At 38.1% G+C, this 20339-nt stretch overlaps 1 protein-coding gene across 1 annotated transcript; it reads left to right on the plus strand.

The window, feature by feature from the left end:
* The first annotated feature begins 1739 nt into the window (after positions 1-1739).
* SLC35D2 (solute carrier family 35 member D2) lies at positions 1740-19670 on the plus strand. The gene is made up of 11 exons (XM_019470366.1): positions 1740-1772; positions 3399-3485; positions 6260-6327; positions 8334-8405; positions 10350-10418; positions 11449-11551; positions 12935-13027; positions 15458-15525; positions 16251-16329; positions 18174-18256; positions 18877-19670. Exons 1-11 carry the CDS (start codon positions 1752-1754, stop codon positions 18977-18979), a joined length of 846 nt encoding a protein of 281 aa, XP_019325911.1. The 5' UTR covers positions 1740-1751; the 3' UTR covers positions 18980-19670.
* Positions 19671-20339: the final 669 nt, after the last annotated feature.

A 20339-nucleotide genomic window follows, 5' to 3' on the forward strand; every position in this document is an offset into this window, starting at 1 on the left:
GCTATGTTTTAGCTCATTATGAACTAACAACAGAAAAGGAAAAATAACCCAACAAAATGAAACGAAAAAAGTAAAAAAAAAAAGGCAAAACTTGCCGTTATTTTCTAACATGCAGTGCTATTTGAACAAGTAAGAGCTGTATATAACATCTCCCAGAAACGATACATGAGGCAAGCTCTGATTTTGTTTTATAGTGGTTTTCGTCATACAGTCTGCAGCTCCCTGTAAGTGCCCTGACCATGAAAGACAATCAAGGACAGCATGCCCATCAGTAAGCCTAAATTTTGTATAAAAAGCTTACAGCAGTGCTGGGAATGTTTAGGGCTCTGCAAAACAAAAAAATCTGTAGAAATCTGTGTAGTACAGATGATTGAAGTCTCCATGTTGGTATTGTGTAGCTCTAAGTACAACACAGTTTAGGTGTCGCATGATTATATATGGAAGTCCTGTTTCTTCTGCTCTTTTTTTTTCTTCTTTTTTTTTCCCTTTAATACCTCTGTTTCCTGGAATCATTTTTGCTACTGTCTGCTCCTAACCCTTTATCTATGTTATGTCTCCGGTATCCATATGGCCTTCCTGCTGGTTCAGAGCATTTCTTTCTTTTGCTAATACTCTGTTGCCATCCCAGTGGTGCTTACTGGAGATGTACATTTCTCAGCACTCTGAGTGGTGGTATAGCAGTTCTTGGTGGCTTCTGTGATAAATAGACGCAACCTCAAGGAGCCTTGATAATGGAGAATTACAAAGCTTGTTGAGAACATGGACCCTCCTTAGGCCTTCATTAGTGCAGGTGTGCACAGAGAATGAAGTGGGTTTTATTTAGATTCCTTGGATGCAGATTTGTCTGTGACCATCCCTGACAGTGCAGTCCAGCAAAATGCTGCGTGACTCCTGGGAGACAGCAGGAGCTGTCATGTTCAGGGAGCTCCTTGACACCTAAGGCTTTTGGGCAGAGAGGCTCCAGACACTGCTGGTGATGGCATAAAGCAGCCATCCATCGTAAATTGCTGCTTTGCTTGTGTTTCAGTATGCATACAGGGAATTCGCAGTAACTGCCACACCTTTATTGGTTTTAACTTGATGTAGATTTAGGGGGGAAAATGGAGGGGCTCAGGCTCTTCAGGTGTCCTGCTAAAGTTTCTGCTTTCTTAACATTCAAGTATCCATGCTTTCAGCTAAAGCTAACTGAAGGGCTATGGTAGGAATTTAGCCATTTTAGCAGACGATATATGTTTCTACAACATTTACCTAGGTACTTTCTTTTCACAAAAAAATACTGCTAGTGGGTTTGGGCTGTGGAGATAAGCTTCCAAGTTAGGGCAAGTGCAAGAGATTTAACTTACTGTACCATCTCAGGATGTATAGTGTATATGTGAGGCCACTCAAAAAATTAGGCTTTATTAGAGTTCTCCAAGTGTGTTACCTTCACTTACAAATATACCCAAAGCAGTTAGTTCTTTAGAATTGATCAGCTGTGCATATGCTATATTATTTGGACGCAGCTTATGTTTTGCTGCAGAAATAAAATATTAGAACTCCAATAACTGTAGCAGTTCCTGAGCTCTTCCGAACAACTGGCCAGTCATCCACAAACAACTGGCTCATCCACAATCCACATGTCCAGTTGTTGACTTTGGTGCTAAATTTAAACTCTTCTTTTTTTGTTGTTTTGTTTTGCTTGTTTGTTTGTTTTAATTTTTTTCCCCTTTGGTATTAAATATCTGTTTATGCTTTTCAGCTTCCCATCACCAATGTTTCTTGGAATTGGACAGGTATGTTCAGAAGTAAAGCACACTAAATGTACTCATTATTTTGTGAGTTAAACTAATGTTAGCATAGAGATGTCTTTTAGGGGGAAATCTCTGTTATACTGCCCTGCTCGTCTTCTGGATTAGATACACCATAAGGAAGAGTGGTTGGTTTTAGTGAGATCAAGGATATTTCAGCTCAAGTCAAAACTATTGCCTGGGAAGAGTCACGTAAAGGACTGGAAATGCCATTTATTTCCCCTGGTAGAGTTCAGTAATTAAGAGATCTGGCCTTCAAAGCTGCCAAGATTTGTTCCAACAAGTGCATAGATCCTATGAGAGTCCTTGAGCATTTGTGGATTATGTGCAGAGACATCGCCTCTATTTGTAGACAAACCGTGTATTTCCTCATAAATCTCTCTGCCTTTCCCAGCAGTTTTCCAGTAGGGCTGCCACACAGTTTTGGTTCTTTGTTGCCTTATTTGCCTGTGGGCAATTTGCAGTACTACAGCGGAAATACGTTTTTTGTTGTTGTTTTTGTTGCTAGTAGGCATCATAGTAAAACCAAAGTTCTAATGCTTGTCTACACGGTCCATAAAGAAGAACCTGTGACTCTGCAGAAGGATGGCTGGGAAAGATGGAGCCTTGAAGCAAGTGTTGTTTAGGCAAATACACTTAAAAGAGAGGATTTATTGTCTGCCAAGGTTACAAGCTAAGGGGTAGTAAGGAAGAGGTGAAAACAGTGTACTGCAGGTCTGATATCTCTGCTCTTTGGTGCTGAAGAGAGTAAAATGTCTTGTAAAGTCTTCGCTGTGTGAGAGGGGGAGAGAAAGAGTTTCACACATCCAGACTGCTCAAGGAACCACACATCACGTTTCAGTGGAAGTCAAAGGCTAGAACATGTGGCAATACTTCAATACTTCATGTTAAGGGCAATGATACGGCCTTGTTTCTTTGCAGAACCTAAGACTCAATGGCATTTCCATTTTTTGTTGACTGATCCTTCCAAGATTTCCGTGAATGGTTTGTAAAGTGCATATAATATGGTATAATGCTTTAGTCTGTAGAACATGACTGCACCCCATTTTCTAGATAGACAATGAACGGATTTTTGTATAAGGAAAATTTAACTTTTTTTTTTTTTTCCTTCCTGGGGCCAGAATTAACTCTTATGATGTGTGATTGCTCAGATACTCTCCTTCATTCTGTCCATGTCTTTATTATTCATTCCTCATGTTGTTAACGGACTGATCAATGCACAACCCCCGTCTCACATTATGAAAAAAGCTGTAGGAGTGATTCTGCAGACTAAACAACACTCTGAGTGAAAATAGCACAATTATTCCGGAATCATCTCCTGGTTTATTTTCTCAGTTCCTTCTCAGCATGCATTGTTTCACAGAGTGCCACTAATTTTCTCAAGCCAGTAAAACATATGTCTATGTTGTACTTTTAAATAAATAGCAGGCAAAATTGTTAAGAATAAAGTTATTTCAGTTTATTCATTGTGTGCTGTGTTGTTCTTTGAAGAGAATACGTAATACCTAGCATTGGTCAAATACATATAAAGATTTGTCTTTGAAGCAGTTCTTTCATTCATACATTACAATTTGCCTCTTACGTGACTTCTTGTTTTTTCTTTCTGTTTAGATGGCAGCGACTATACTTATCTTGTATGTGTCAAAATTAAATAAGATTGTTCACTTCCCCGATTTTGACAAAAGTATACCTGTGAAGGTAAGGATTGATATTAATAAGAAAATGTTACCTCTTGTAATGGCATTCTTTCTTATGGAGACAAGTTATAAAAGAAGAACAGAAAACAATTTTGCATTTGTTTGTCAAATGTGTTTATTTGTATCTTCGTTTCATTTAGTATTGGATTTGATCATTTTAATTTCACTGCAGTATTCTTGCCTTTTGTTTGCAGAGAAATCTGATGCTATTTGGTTATGCAGTGCATGGGAAAGCATGCTATACCTTCATACAGCTGGATGAACTCTTTTAGATTCCTCAAGTATTTTTCTGGATGTATACAACTCCCTGCGGGATCAATGGGAGAATTTTGATCACAGCATGAAAGGCTGTTTGGAAATTTGAATGGGACATGTGATGGAACAGTAGAAAAAGAATATGTGGTAGACCAAAAACCCGAACAACAGTTGATTCCAAATGTAAGATTTATGTTCCATAGGAGGGGCTAACATAGTGCCCACCAAAGATACTGTAGGTAGGGGCTAGCTGCATCATGCAGACCTTAAGCATTTATGGTCTAAAGAGGCAGGACAGAGAGAATACGAGAGAGGATCTTTTATTATCTCAGATTGGGAACTAGGATCTGAAATGACTGTAGCAATGATCCTCGTAGATTTTTGCATCTATGTGCAGTGTTGTTGGAGCTTTACTTTGATGCATAAGCCTGTGTATTTATGTCTTGTTGCAAGGTATTGGTCAGTGTTTGCTCAGAGATCCAGAGAGATTTAGCTCCCAGCTCTGCTGCAGAGCCCTGATATCATAGCGTTTCAGGCCAGCATCTTCATTGCAGAATCTTGTCTTACTATCAGTTTGAGGTTTACTACAAGTGTCTCGCAGCCATTGGTGAACGCTGAAATCATTGGCATTTCTGCATGTAGAAATCTTGTAGGAATGTCTATAGCATTGATTATGAAATGGACAATCCTTATTTTTTCCAAAACATGAATGAAGAAGGTTTCCCAGTGGGTAGTTTTGAGTTTGGCATATAATCAACTTGTTCAGACCTCAAGAGGTTTCTTCCCTCTGCACACCTCCAGTCACACTACTCTCCCTCCCTGCTGTGGCCTTCACCTCAAAATCAGTACAAGGGCACTAAAAAATACAGCACCCATTTTCATTGTCCTAGTAATATCTTATCGTTTGGAAGACTTTCCTGGATATGCTGGGAGCAGTCAGCATCCAGGACTTGTGTATAGCTTGTAGTGCTGAATTTGACTAGTCACAGTGAATCATCTGGATTGCTCATTGTTGATTTCTTTACTTTTTAAAGCACCGTTTGATTGACTCTTTATCCTTTTGACAACTTTTGCTTTCATTGACACTAAGATTATCATTGCTTTTCACTCCCAGACTGGTTTATGTTCTCAGTGCTTTCAGCTAGAGTTTTAAAGTAGCAAAGTGCTTATTTTAGTGAGGAAGCTTTGGAGTTCTTGACCCTTTTTAAGTAAATGTTTCATTGATCTCTGCTGTTATGCCGGATGTTGTGATTTTGCCTTTACAATTGATGAAGTTCAGAGGAAAGAGAATGTAATGTCAGCTCAGTCTTCATGCTATGAATGAAGATAGTTTTCTAAATAAAAATCTGCAGAAGAGATAGTGTGTTAGAAAATTTTGCAAGCTTATGCTGACAGGCTGAATATTTATTGTTACTTATACTCCTCTTACTTTATACTCCAGTTTACTTTTACTGTTACCTTCACTTAAAAGTTAACTTTAGTCAACTATAGTTAACTTTTACTGTACTTTTCTCCTCTCTCCTCTGCTGTAAAAGAAAGGCAGAATTTTTAGCATTGATAAAATGCAGCCCACTCCTCTGTATCCTTTTCCAGCGCACCATGCTTTGAGAATACATAGCCTCTAACAAACAGAGTGTCTCCTGAAGCATGTATAGGCACAACAGCAGCACCTTATTACACATGTTAGGGTAGAGGATCTGTTTTGTCTTTCTGCCATTTCAGCTCCGCTTGACTGATAGTGAATGGAACTAGATGTACACACTACCTTTGTCCCCAGTGATTACTTTGGCTGGTTTTAATCTTCTGCAACTTTTCTGTAGTGGGAGAATAACAGCTTTGAACTGCAGCTGAATATTGTGTAGGGATCCCTGACTTCTGGTACATTTTCTTAAGGCTCTGAAGTTCTGTTATTGCTTTTCTGTATTGTGTTAGGGCCCATATGTTTCTATGGGAGTCAGCCTCATTATGCTAGAAGCTGGAAATGATAAGTTTAATTTAGCCCTAAATACTTATCTTCCCTTTCTAGTATCTTGCATAGCATAATTTGTTAGGTAGATCTAAAATGACGTGTCTTCCAGGCATACTAATATATGTGGAGTATCTAGAGAAGCATAGCATACTTACAGCTTATGCATTCTTTTATTCTACCTGTTCTCTTGCTTATTTAGTTACTGTTATTAGTATTACTTTTATACCTAAAATTCAAATCTTAGAATGAGTATTAATCTGAGGATTATAGTAATTGAAATTGATTAACATTTACACTAAATGGAGCCTGAGTCTCATTAGAGGTAGATTGTGACTCTTCTAATGAAATCAGTGAAGCTGTGGTTGTGAATGGTCACATGAATGAGAGCTGCAGATCAGTTTGCAGCATAGTTACATTTTTTTTCCTTAAAAAAGCCCTCTTTCTTGCTAAAAGTACATCTGATATTACAGTTATCAAATTCTATCAAATAAAGTTTCTCAACAGTACTTCAAAACATAATAATCTGAGTTGTGCTTTTAATTTTATCACAGTTGTTTCCTCTGCCTCTGATTTATGTTGGAAACCACATAAGTGGATTATCAAGTACCAGCAAACTCAGGTACAGTAAATGGAAGTTATAAGTAGACTGTTTGGATTTTACCCTTTTCTTTTGTGGGGGTAAAAAATAAACACTAAAAAAAAGGCATTGCATAGGGACTTAAATGCATATGGTGTCTGTCTGTCTGTCTAAACCCCTGATACTATTACGAAACTCTTATCCAAACATTCGATCTGTTTACAAGTTGTCTGCTTCTTCTAAGGGGGGCTTAGCTAGGCCTGTACTCACAAAATCACAATGCTCCCTGTGACAGTGAAAGTACTTTCACTTTCCCTTCATACCAAGCGTCCAGCTCTTCCTGGAGTTTGAAAGCTGTAAGAAAGACGTTTTTGAAGGAAGAAGAATATGGGAAAGATTTGTACCATGATGTTGGTGCAGGTTATGTAGGACACACCAAGAAATGGAAAAACTACTGTGTAGTGGGGTGGTGGCGGCGCCGTAGCCCTGCTGAGCACCAAGAGGAGGTTGTGGGGAGGTTGCTAAAGGGCTCACTGGCTCCTGTATGCCTGTAAGCATAGGTCCATGAGAGTTGCTTCCATGCTAGTGCTAAAAAGGTGTAAGCTATGTAGAGGGCCTGCTGTAATAGATTGAATGACCAAATTTTCTATGGAAGAAGAGTGCAGAAGCATGAGAGCTGCACCAGGATTGGAGGATACAGTGCTACCATTACGGTGATTTCTTGTATGTTATTACAGGCTCCTGAGGATTTGATAGTAAGCTAAACCAAAACACAGAATTTTGCAGGTTTTCAGCATTTCATAACTTTGAAACATTAAGTGCCTGATTCTGCAACTCTTTGTTGTACGCATTCAGAAGTTGTTCCACTGAAGTGACCATTCAGGCAGACGTAAGGACTTCGGCAGTACTGTCCCTAGTAGCACTTCAGCCAATGTGAATATGGAAGTCGTTTCAATCCTGTAAAAGTTTGATTAATGGGTTCTTCTTTCCCCTGTTTCCCTAACTGTAATTTTAAAATAAAAAGTTTATTAGGTTATTTTAAATGTAAGTGCACCATCTCCTCCTCCTATGACTGACATAGTTCTTTTAGATTTACTGTTCATAACTGATTTTTGTAACAGAAAAGTAAGAATGGCTGCAGTGTTTCTATCATTAACATTTTGTTACATTGCGTTTTGTTACATTATGTGACATTTGTTTACATTATGGAATTTTCCACCTTGTTTGGGTTGTCTGTAAGGTGTAGATGATCCTATGCATAACTTCAAAATGTCTGTTGTAAAGTAACTAAACTCTGTGTTAGGATTTGTATCATTTATTAATGCATTTGCTAATAGTTATCTTAAACAGAGGATTAATTGGTCCATATGGCCATGCTGTAAGGTTTCCAAAGTGTCAGATGCAAGTGTTTTCTCAAAGTAATCAAAAAGGTTTCCAACTGCATAACTTCGTGTAGACCAACAATATGCTGTTCAAAAGTAGCTGTTTGTTTGGTAGTTGCAGCTGGTCCCATCTTTGATGTTTCTTGTACTTTCTCTGTTTTTTTGTTCTTGCGGATTTATTTTACTTTTTTGAAAGTACAGCTTGTTTACTAAGCATGTTTGCTTTGTATTTTATTTCTGTCATATGTTTTCAGAGACAGGTTTATTGTGTGTCCTTTAAGTTTACAATAAAAATAATTTTTACTTACTCTGCCCGTGAATTCTATAGGAAGAATTATTTCATAGGGGCTATGCTAGGTAGAAAATAGCTTTTATGTTTCATTTCACTGATGCATAGGGGCCTTTTAGAAGGTAGCCAGTTGCATTGTTTTACAAACTGGCAAATCTTGTTGTTTTCAATGATTTGGTTATCTAATCTGCCTCTAGTGTCAGACTGACTTTTCTTTTATGTATGCTAAGTGGCTGGGAATTTGTTTTGGTTACTTATTGCTGGACTAATGGTTTCATCCTCTGCTTAGTAAAATTGGATAAGAATGAGAACATAAAAATGCTATTAATCTGACGCTGTGCTTGTTGGTTGTTTTGTTTTGTTTTGTTTTTTGACAGTTTGCCGATGTTTACAGTGCTCAGGAAGTTTACCATTCCACTTACTTTACTGCTGGAAATCATCATCCTTGGGTGATCCTTTTTTTTGTTATTTAAGATACCTTCATTTTAGATCATATCAAATGGATTACTTGTGGCATCTCATCAGAATATTGAATGAGTGCTTTTTACTGAGAAATAGAGAAAACCAAAGAAAGTGGTTTTATGTAGCTTTTTTTGAAGACATAGGTACATGCACTTTAGTGAATACAGGAAAAAAAATCAGCTTGCTCTCATTTACACAGCTCATTCTCTTGACTGTTGCATGGGACTCAGGTAGGCAGAGCACGACTCAGACACTTCTTTTAGCAGTTACGGTTTGTGTCTTGTCTCGGAGGCCCCTAAGCTACAAACTGCTTCAGACAGATCCTTATGTCTTGAAACAGTGGTGATAGTGTGGCAGTTTGCTTACGTAGAGTAGCTTTCTGAGTCAAGTCTAAAAACATACCAGTTTAGTGAAGCAAAATGGTATCTAGCAGTGTGCTGTTAGATCATAAAACTCCTTAATTATAGATACGTCAGTTATTTTTAATGAGAAATTAAGAAGTGTATGCTATTGCAGCTTGGGGTCACTAGTTTCAGTTGTACCGATTTGGAAGAACAGGAATATAAATACGTCATACTTTGCCACTGTCATAGTTCTATCAAGATGGCTTGTGCTTAGATAAGGCAAGGTCACAAGGGGAAAAACAGCTTGCTGAAGCTGAAGCCAGGCAACATGAGAGTGATAGTCGGCGGAAAAGCTTTTCAAAAAGCCTCCAAGTAGATTGGCATCTCCTTTTGGCTGAAGCAGCAGTTGATCAATGTGATTCATATTTGGGGATGCTCCAGGATTCTTTTCTAGTTGTAAGTTCTCCCAGGGAAAGCAGAACTTGCTGTCTTTTCCCATTGGCCTGAGGCCTCCCACAAGCAAGTGAGGAAAATGTGAGTCAGTGAGATTGTCATCAGTTCTCAGCTGGACCACAGCAATGTGGTGTATGAGTGCAAACAACATCCTAACCTAAGGGAAGCTTAAGAGCGGAACGCTGTATTCGTACAGACTGTCACAGTGTATTTCCTCAGGGCTGAAAATGAAAGGATTCCAGAGAGTCTACGCTGGCTTACCTCAGGATTTGAAAAGTAGTCAAGGTTTGGGTTGTTACTGTTGAGACTCATTATGATCAAAGACTAATATATCTAGAGACTGCACACAGCTTTGTTGTTGGGACAGTGGTCTACATCTGTGCTCCTTTGACACACAGGATTTGTCCAAGAGCGTTGTATGTTTTGTTTTGATAGATGTTTTCTCACAGGCCAGCTCAGAGCTGGGGGCTGGCCTGAGAGAATAACTGGGAGAATGTCTGTAAGTCACATTGCAGTATGGTGCAAAAATACTTAAGACATTTCTAAATAAACTAATACAGGTATAAGAAGCAGGATAGTTTTATGGTATGCTTTTCCCTGCTCTGTGGCAGTGCTGATGTGGACGTACTGAAGAATATAATAAGCTTCTGTGCTTTCCCCTCCAAGCACAAGGTCTCAGTTTGACTTCAAAATAAGTATCTATTTGAAAAATAGCCCAGATAGTGTGCTGTACAGCGTCTTCCCCAAGAAAGGTGAGATGAAAAACTACACAAGAGATGTGTAGTGATTTTCCTTTATTGGATTACTGGAAGACACTGAAATATGTCCATTATGAGTACCAATACACAGTAAATTACAGTTTGTTCCAGCACTGTTACTTTAAACCTTTAATCTTTACTCTTAAAATTATCTAGTATCAGAATGCTCACAATGCTTTTTCAATCTCTGTTCTCAGGGCCAAAGCCTGACAGCGTGGCACATAGTCAATCACATTGCTTCTCTAAGGTTATCAAGACTATGCCCTCTTGTTAAATGTTCTGCAGTTCCTAATTGCTTTGAAACTTTTCAGGCAGACAGCCATTTAACCTCCTCTTCAAATAATGAAAATGTGAACTGTCTAATTTTTGTCTACAGGAAACGATACCCACTGAGTATTATAGTCAGCGTATTTGCCATCCTTCTTGGGGCTTTCATAGCAGCTGGGTAAGGTTTTAATTTGTTGTACAAAGTCATGTTATGAGAGGAGGGACAACAGGAGGATTTTCTTCCTTGTTAAGTGCCAAGTAAACCTAAGTTTGAGATTAGTTACTCTGAATTAAGCTGATTTGGAAAATCTCTCTACTGACGTCATTGGGAGGTGCAGGAATACAAAAGGAAAAATTGAACTCCAGCTGGAAGTATTTGTGTCTTTCTTTCCCCCCCCCTGGGTTTTTCATGTTTGCAGGATCATAAATGAAGCAAGTTAAAACTGTGTGAGGAATGCTGCTTTTATTTCATAGTATCAGTGTATTTTAATAATCTTAGAAAAATACATTCTTGTTCTGGGTAGAAAGACTGATCTTTTGGTTGTCAAATACTGTTTTGAGTTAGGCAACATCTATTCTTTTAATCACTTTTAGCAAGTTCAAATGTGAGATTAAGTTCACAAAGCACTCGTATGTTAGTCTTCTCTGTTTCTTTTTCTGTTTGGATATTCCTTTACTTAACTGGAAATGTAATGTTATTTTTTGTTTCTTGGCTTTGCTATGTACAAAGGTAAATAATTTCCATGTGATGTGACTCGGATAGAGCCATGTCCTATTAAATGAATTACCCTATATCCATGAGGTAACTAGTCAAAAACAGAAAGGATGACAATATGTCTGGTCTGACTGTAAAAAACAAGTAGTCATACTTTATTCCCTAGCTACTTTTTGTGTTAAAAGAAATAGATAAGTATACTCAGTAATAATTGGACAGCTTGTCAGGACTGAGATGGAATTTTTCACAGAATGAAAACTGAACATTTCCTGCCACTTCCACACTGAGTTCTGGGAACTCTCTGATGACTCATTTGTGAGGGTCCTGTGACTAGAGAAATGTAAAGTAGAAAGAAGGCTTGAAGCAAAACCTGTGACTTGCTGGGGTTCTCAGGATTTGCATTTCCTCATTTATGATACTTCTCTAGGTAAACAGGGTAGTGCAATGCATTGTATACTGTTCGCTTATTTACAATATAATACTTCTTTCCCAGGTCTGATCTGTCTTTTAATCTGGAGGGCTACACGTTTGTATTGCTAAATGATCTCTTCACAGCAGCAAATGGAGTTTACACAAAGCAGAAAATCGATCCAAAGGTAACTGTGGGGTGATTAGGTTGAATTTAAGGTTATGACAAGATGGTAACAGTGGGTTACTTACTATATTACTTTATGAACATACAATTATGAACTAATAAATAGTTTCATTTGCTTTCATATTTCAGTTGATATATGCATCCTTAATACAGAACACCCTGGGAAAAACTTGTTATTAGTATTTCAAGCCAGGCTTAGATAAACAGTGTATTTCATTTTTTCCCAGGTCTTTTAGGCAGACTTTGTAGTGGCTTTAAAATGTTGGTTTTGGCTAAAAAATAAATACAAACCAAAAGCAAATTGTTTACCTGTAAACCTGATATATATATAGATATAGATATAGATACATATATAAGGAAGGTGACTTTTTGACTGGAAACACACTTCAAGTGAGTTTTATGTAAAATAAACTTGTGGGTAGGGACAGAGACCTGACCAGTTTGAGTCAATAACAATACTAAAAGCAGGTCTACACCAAACCGAGGTATGCCAAAGAATTAGGCCATACCTTGATCCATTATACTTTGTGTAAACATTGAGCAGACTGCTCTTCAAATACAGTGCCATGAAAACATACCAAGCCGTAGCAAAAAGCAGTCTTGGAGATGCTGGATAGAGGTTTTGTCACTGACTTTTGTGGGTCAGTCTGTACAGTGGAAATATATATCTTTTAATAATCTCAGGAGTCACATCGAATCCAGACTCCACATTTTTCTTTATGAGCAGCACTTAACGGACTCACAGGTTTCTGCAAAATACAGGGTTTCATTTTAAAGCAAGAGATAAGCTGGTGAGATTTGCTACATAGCATGGCTGAATCTGGAGGAAGGGAAGGCTGCTTTTCATTCCCCTAATCTTCTGCGTTTGTGTCAAGCAAGTTAACCAACAGGATATATGGCATCCCTCAAGTTGCTTGAAGTTACATCGGTTACCAGTGATTACAGATGCTCCATCTAGGAGTCAGGCTTCATTAATTTTCCTGCTATGCTGGCCCCAGGGAGCCACCCTGCCCTATGCTTTTGTGGTTGATTTGCAGTAGATGGAATGGGTAATCCCTTGGCCAGGCAGAGACTTACCTGCAGTCTAACACAAAGCAGTTCTGGACCAGTGCCTTGGGAAATTTCTGACTAGCTGGGTTGTGTAGAAACTTTTCAAGGCATAGCAGAGCAGTAGTATTCTGCTGATCATACAAAGTCACTGAAATGGAAACTCAGGTCAGTACTAAACACTGAATCCAATGATCGCAAGCTTGTATTTTAAATCGAAGTGTATTATGTTTTGTCTGCTCATTGACAATAATGTCAGAAGGATTGCCAGAGTAATATTTAGTATTTTGCTCCCAAATGGCTTGTAATTCCAAACACCATGTTTCATTTTTCACAGGAGTTGGGAAAATATGGTGTCCTTTTCTATAATGCTTGTTTCATGGTGGTTCCAACAGTTATTATTAGCTTTTCTACTGGAGACTTTCATCAGGTAAGGAGCAATATTCCATATCTCAGACTGGTAATGTATTTTGTTCATTTTTTTCAGTTGGGGGGGTGGGTGGGGTTTTTTGTTTGTTTTTTTTTTTAAAGAGGTAATCCTACCTCCATGTTAGTGACTAGTATTTGAAATATGTGACTTGGACTTCTTTTCACAGGTAAGAACTTTTATTATTCACTCTGAGGAGAAGATGAAGCTGCGTGATAGCCCTTGTACGAGTCTTTGTTTAAAAACTAATGCATGACTGGGGACTCTCAGCTAGAGCAATTGGTTGGGAATCCAGCTGCACTGTGTGATCTGCCACATGCTCTAAAATGAGATTGCAAATACCAAAACCAGACAATTTCCAGTCCTTCTCTCATTCTGATGCACAGAACAGATTCCTGTTTAGTCTCAGTCTAGTTTAGTAACCTACATTTTACATTCTTATAGAACGACAGCATGACTCTCCATAGCTATTCGTAATACAGTATAATACTGTAGGCAGTATGTCCTGGTACGTAAAGTATCAGACCAGGAGGTTTGTGTTGTTTTTCTGGCTCCCTCACAGACTTGCTGAGTTGCCTTTTTCTTACCAGTCAAATAAGTCTTGAGACTCGTATTCCCTTTTGGAAATATTTGAGATTTGCCACTGGAAATTGTTACAGAGCTTGTGGGTGCCATAAATCATTCCAGTGTCCTTTGTTGTATGTTTTTGTGCCCTGGACTCACATGATTTTGTCATTGTGTTCTTACAAGTCTACTTTAAGTGGAAAAATTGTCATTCCCTGAAAAATGATGGCTTTAGATCTGCTCTGAGTGTGAAATCTCCTCTTGTGACATCAGTCCAGCATGACCTTGTGCCAGTTTATGAAAATGTAGCTGATGCCCTTCTTGGCAGACTTAGGGGAGGCCAAGTTTGTATGGCTGTAAGGTTTCAACTGCTTTCCCAGTAGTCATGGGTGGAGTCATTTTGGGAGAACTGGACAGGGAGATTTACCTTGTTGCTAGATTTATTACATGGGAAAAATAAAGAACGCATTGTGCCCACATGTTGATTTGGCACAAATAATTTAATGCTCAATTACCTGAAAAAAAAAAAAATCAGAGAAATGCATAGTGCCTATTGTGCATATGCATTGGCTTGGTCACTTAATATTAAATCCAGTGAAAAGATGTGGATAACTAGTGTCAACGTGATGCACAGAGATTAAAAAAGGTAGAAGATGGAAAAATACTGATGACAAGTCATCAAATCATTGTAGATAACACCTGTATTTAGCAGATTTTCAGGCCATAGAAGTTGGCTTGCTTTTACCCTAGCAGAGTTTTTTGCCTTGATCCATCACAGACAATGCACAGCATGTACCTTTTGCCAGTCAAAGTATCAGTACCCTGTCTATGTGATAGGGAGATTGCTTCTGCTCCTCTAGCTCTTTCTGGAGCGGTAGCTATCACATCTTATAGAGACTGCAGTGTGTGAGTGTCCCAGTTACTCCTCCTTCACCAGCTGGCTGACTAGGAGGACAGGAAAACATGATGCAACGGAAGAGAAATGAAGCCCCAGAATGTCTCTTCGTAATACTTTGCAATTTGTTGTTGCACAGCAGCACAATTCTAGCAGGGCAGAGCTGCCCGACATCCCTCTAATCTATTACCTCAGGTGCTGGAGGCTCAGCTAGCCACAGCTCAGCATGGACTAACAGCCTTTACTCTGTTTCTCAGGCATGTGTTCAGCCTTTGCTGAGTTTTGCACTGATACAGGTGGCTTTCCAGATTAAAATGAGGCGTATCCTGGAGTTACTAGAGATGGAAAAGAATCTGTGACGTGTTTCTTAGTGACTGTTGTGTGGCACTGTGTTTTTGTTTGCTGCTTGTCACTAAGGAGCAGACTTCAAAGTGATGATTTAGCCTTTTCCATTGGCCTTTACTGATGAGACACCATTTAGTAATGCTTATTAAATCTTACTTTTGAGCTCAAAAATGCAGACTTGGACCTTGAAAGCTGTTCATGAATGAATCTATGGTATGAAATAGATTTCAAGGAGATTATTTATTTATTTGTTTTTCTCTCTGTCTGATATCAACACTATTTATTATATAATATTAATCACAGTGTTGGTATCTTTATCAATAAATATAAAAATACAGATTCTTTGTATTGTATTTGTATTAATTGCTTGCAGTGTGCAGTTTTATAACTGCACTGCTATGTATGTTACAAGAATGTGTCTAGGTATCATGGGTGCTGTTGTCCTGTTGTCTTTGAAGTTAAATGCATCAAACTGTTTCCAGTAGGAATATAAACATTTTGTAAATAAAATATGAATCAAATACATTTTATGATTTTGCACATTTTCATATTAACTGTATTTTACATGTGTTTACAGTTGATTATATGGCACATAATTCTTTCTCTCTCTCTCTTTTTTTTGTTAATAGGCAACACATTTCCAGCACTGGACAAATGTTTTATTTGTCTTTCAATTTCTTCTTTCTTGCTTGTTGGGGTAAGGACACAGGGCAATCAAGTAAGACGTTTTAATGACAGTGTTTCAAATTGCAAATCTCAAACGTAAGACTCACTGATAAGTCATATCAAAATTCAAAGAAAATATATTTTTCCCCAGGCTTCTGTCTTGTTTTTTAATTATTTCTAATAGTGTAAATAACTGTTTCAGTACTATCTATGTTGGTGACTTCACAAGTACAGTGGTCAACAACATGACATTTAGCTTTTTACCTTCTGTAGTCAGTATCTCTCTGCTGGCCATGTAAGACCTTTAGTATAGGAACTGTTTCAGTGTGTTTGTTCTTTAAAGTACATGGAAAAGTATGGGAGACTCAAAAATAATGAAACAATGCTTTGTTCCTGTTGGAACTGCAGTCAAAGCAAGAATAGAAAAGTGAGTTGGATCCTGTTCTGGTCTTTCACACGTCACCAAACAAGGGGTCAAACTAACTTCAAATACTGACGTTTAAGAAGCACAGAAAATAGGGATGACTCTGCTAGAGCTCCAGCAGCACATTTTAATGTGTATTTTGAGGACTCTGTGTATGCACATCATTAGTTTAAAATACAGATCCACAGAATCTTTTTTTAGGGTTTGGAACAGGTGGGGTTGAAGATCCCACCAAAATACTGATCCAGAAAATGTTGAACATTTCAAAGTCTTGCTAAACTTCTGAGATCCCTGGAAGGAATTTATAACATTTTCTCCATTGCTTTATTTAGGTTTCTCTTGATGTATTCTACTGTCCTATGCAGTCATTACAATTCTGCGCTTACAACGACAGTAGTTGGTGCCATCAAGGTGAGTTATGGAGAAGAGGGAGATGAGATTGCTCAAATAGACAGGGAAGAGTGTTGACTCAGCAGTGATCCTGATTATGGTTTGAGCTGGAAACTCAAAATGAGGGCTAATACTGAGATACTGCTTGTGCCATACATTTTGGAGATCCACACAACAAAGTGACCTTGTTTTCTTCCATTGAAGCTCAGGTATACTCTAGAAAGCGATGTGAGTACTGATTTATTTTTATTTTTCTTACATGAGAAACTTGAACCACTTTAATTAAAAGATGTACATTTAACCATGTTTCATCAGGTACTGTCATCTGCTTCTGTTCCTTATCAAGTTCCTGTGAATTAGTCAAGGTAGCCTGGTGCAAATCCATTGCAAACTGATACAGACTGACACACTTTCACTTTGGGCTGAACTAGTTTCCATTGCTGCTGATAAATAGGGCATTCATAGATACAGAATAACGGCTAAGCTGTAGTAAGGAGTTCATTGCTTTATGGTTAACTGCTTCTGTCTCTGTGTGAGAACTTGTATTCTAGCTGAATGGACTATTTCATTTTGGTTTGTATAAGTTCTGGTCAATTTGATCAACACCAAAACATGCCTGTCTTAAAACTGAACTTGGTGTCCTTACAGTCTGTTTTCTCTAACACAGTTTAATTTAAAACCAGGGCAACTTCCTTTGTGTTGATAAGGCCAGCGTGTCTGAGCTGGGAAGATCACTGACTGCACAAGCACCTGTTTGTAGACCAGTTTGGAGAGAAGCACAGAGCTGTAAGCTGTAAGAGTTTTAGCAAAAGATAAAATCTGTGCAGTTGTGGGCCAAACAACTGTCAGAATCCAAACTAGTGTAGACACTGGAATAACAGTCCTCAGGGTGATCCCTTCCATGGGTGACTAAGGAAAACAATACCTCCAGCAAGGCAAAATCTGCAAAAAGAAGATGGTACTTCTCTTTCTACATTTTTTGTTTTGAAAGCTGGCAAGATTAATCTAGTAGTTTTCATTCTGTGGTCCTGAAAGCATTCTTTCAAATTTTATATGTCCGCATTGAACTATTAAGATAGAGCAACACTATTTCTATTTTCTGAGTAATAATGAGTCTTTGAGACATTTTGAACAGCTTTAAAGTTGAGAAGCACTTTATGATGCAGTAGTCCCCAGTAGAAATTGGTAGAAATGATGTCATTGTCCAGGCTAACTGCTGAAACATTTGAAACCAATGAAGTGTTGGTAAAATGATCACAGAGTTCTATAGCTTTTCTTCTGTCTATAGGGGACAATTTTCCCAAAAGTTGATGGGGGCGGGGTGAGGGTTAGAATCTTTAACTTTAAACTGTGCCTGCCTTGAACTTGAGCCAAATGCATTTTCAGTGCAAATGCTTTTTTAGTTGGCAAAGTAAGGAGGTAACCCTTTTAAAGTAATAGTAAAGAGCTTTTATTGTAACTTGAAAGCATAATTTTTATGCTTGAGAACCCAAAACGTGCTTTTAAGAAATAGGATTTGAAATGAGCCTTCCAAAGATTAAAAAGAAGTATATTTTCAGAAGGTGGCCATAGCTCCATTTTACCTAACATGAAATAGCTAATTTTCTTTTTTTTTCTTTTTTTTTCCCCAGAAAGTCACTCAGTGCATTGCGTGCATTTAGAAAACATATTGATTTTATTATTCTGTTTCGCTGTTACATTACCCATAAGGCTGACATCCCATGAAACTGATTTAAACACTGATTTTAGCGTGGCCAGCAACAGAGTATAGCTGTTTCCTTAGAAAAGTAAATTAATTGATACCATTTCTATTCTTGGAGATGAAAACTGACTTCAATAAATGCACGGCTTTTGTTTCCTTTCAGAATATATCCATTGCTTACATCGGAATGTTGATTGGTGGAGATTACATATTCTCCGTGTTAAACTTTATAGGGCTAAATATTTGGTGAGTGGATCTTGAATATCTTTTATTTGTTAAAGCTGAAGATTTCTCAGTGAGATACAGTTTTATGTTTTGTTTGATTTGGCCCACTTGGGTGATGCAGTTTTGAAACTACTGGCCGGAGGACGCACTGCCTCAGGATGTAAAGTTCATTAGAATTAGTTATGTCTTTTCATAACTGTTTTCAGATATTGAATCTTACTATGGTAAGATCTTAACTGTGGAAACATGCCTGCAGTTTTACTATGTGGAGTTGAGTTCATTCTTTTTTTATGAGCAGCAGTTCTGAGCTGTGAGGCTTCCAAGTAAAAGCCAAGTGGTGTGGGAAGTGAACACTGACTGAATGAGTTGTGCCCGTTGAATGTGAGTTATGACTTGTGAGTTGTTACTTTTTATGTTTGGATGAACTGTTACATCTGTTTGTATGAATCTGTTGGAGCAACTGGTAGTTGATCTTTGTCTGCTTGGGGTTCGTCTCTCAGATGGCTTACATAGCTCTGAGGCACTCCTAATTTATGCTAGCTGGCATTCTTTAATCCTTTGGAAGGAAAGGTACATACCTATAAAATGGTATATACAACATCAGGTATCTCTGACACCTCTGTTCATTCTCTTCTCTTTAGTATGGCAGGAGGACTGAGATACTCATTTTTAACCTTAAGAGGAAACAGCAAGCCTACACAACCTGGGGATGAAGAGAACGCGCTTCCTGAGTCAAAGAGTTAGCCAAAATGCCTGCCTTGAAAGAGACTGAAGATACAAGTTTGTTTAGCATTGCTGAGAACTTAAATAAGTATATGCTGGAACATATTTGGAACAAGAAAAAAAAATCTACCTCAATTGCCACAGATGTGCACACAACTCATTGGTTCAGAAATATTCTTGCACACCATGTTTTTTACATGTGGACAAGTTTAATTTTAGCTTTTTTTTACACCACGAGCTAATTTATGGGAAGGAATGCCATGAACAAATCTCAAGTTGTAAATTTCTTCATTTACCTGTACTTTGGTGCTGTTTGTTCTGTTTCGATGTCTGCCAGTACTCTCTGAGGCAAAACTGCCTGTAAAGCTCATGAGGCTTGATTCACCATTGCCTTATGCCATACGCAATCTTTGGTATCAGTGAAGTGATGAAAGGTGCTAGTGGTTCAGAATTTCACACACACAAATTTGCTCTTGTGTAAGTGACTGTACAGCGTGTGGGGCAAAGAGGAGATGTGCCCCAAGATTGTCCCCTGTGTAAGTTTTGACTGAAGAATTAAGGATATGGCCTAGTGTGTTTGGTATGCATTGTGTAGGCATTCTCTCTCTCAATCTTTTCCTCATCCTCAGTCACATCATGGTATTCTGCTGCAGTTGTCACTGTTGTCACAAGTGAACCCTCGTAACTTCGCTGCAGGATCAAGGAGAGAAGGAAGTAGAAGATTTTTTAAAAAGATTTAAAAGATTTAAAAAGATTTAAAAGATTTAAAAAGATTTTTTGTGCGTGTGAGCCAATACCAAACAGGTAATTAGGAGAGATAACAAACGTCAATCGATTTTTGTTTAGGTACATTCATCTTTTTATATCACAGTCCCCTCCTCTGATGTTTTGTCTATAATTACCTTTTAATGCTGCAGAGAAGTGATGCTACTATATACAAACTACGAGAGGAGAAATTGTTTGATATATGGAAGACTAACTTTTGTTTCAGTGAGAGGAAGGATCAGTGTCTTGTTGTGTCTTATATATGCAGTGAAAGCTTATTTGGTACTAGTTTATGCTTAAAATTCAGAATAAGGAATCATAACAAGCCCAAGGGGTTGCTACGGTGGGCAAGGCTGGTCCAGTGGTTAAAAAAAAAGGTCTGGAATCTGATTGTTTGGGTTATCATCTGGGACAATAATGGCACTGCTCTGTATCTTTATTTCCTTCTCTGAAAGTACAGTTGATAATGCTTACCTGTGTCTCTGAGGATACAGCGTTAATCTTTGAAAACACCGTAGAAGCATTGCAGCACTGGAACACAGCACAATAATTAATCTTGTTGAAGTTTTCAACTCCCCGTAAGCATGAGCCATGATTTTTTAAAATAATCAAATCA

This window comes from Aptenodytes forsteri, unplaced genomic scaffold (genome assembly GCF_000699145.1).
Source record: "Aptenodytes forsteri isolate BGI_AS27 unplaced genomic scaffold, ASM69914v1 Scaffold154, whole genome shotgun sequence".
Taxonomy (NCBI): domain Eukaryota; kingdom Metazoa; phylum Chordata; class Aves; order Sphenisciformes; family Spheniscidae; genus Aptenodytes; species Aptenodytes forsteri.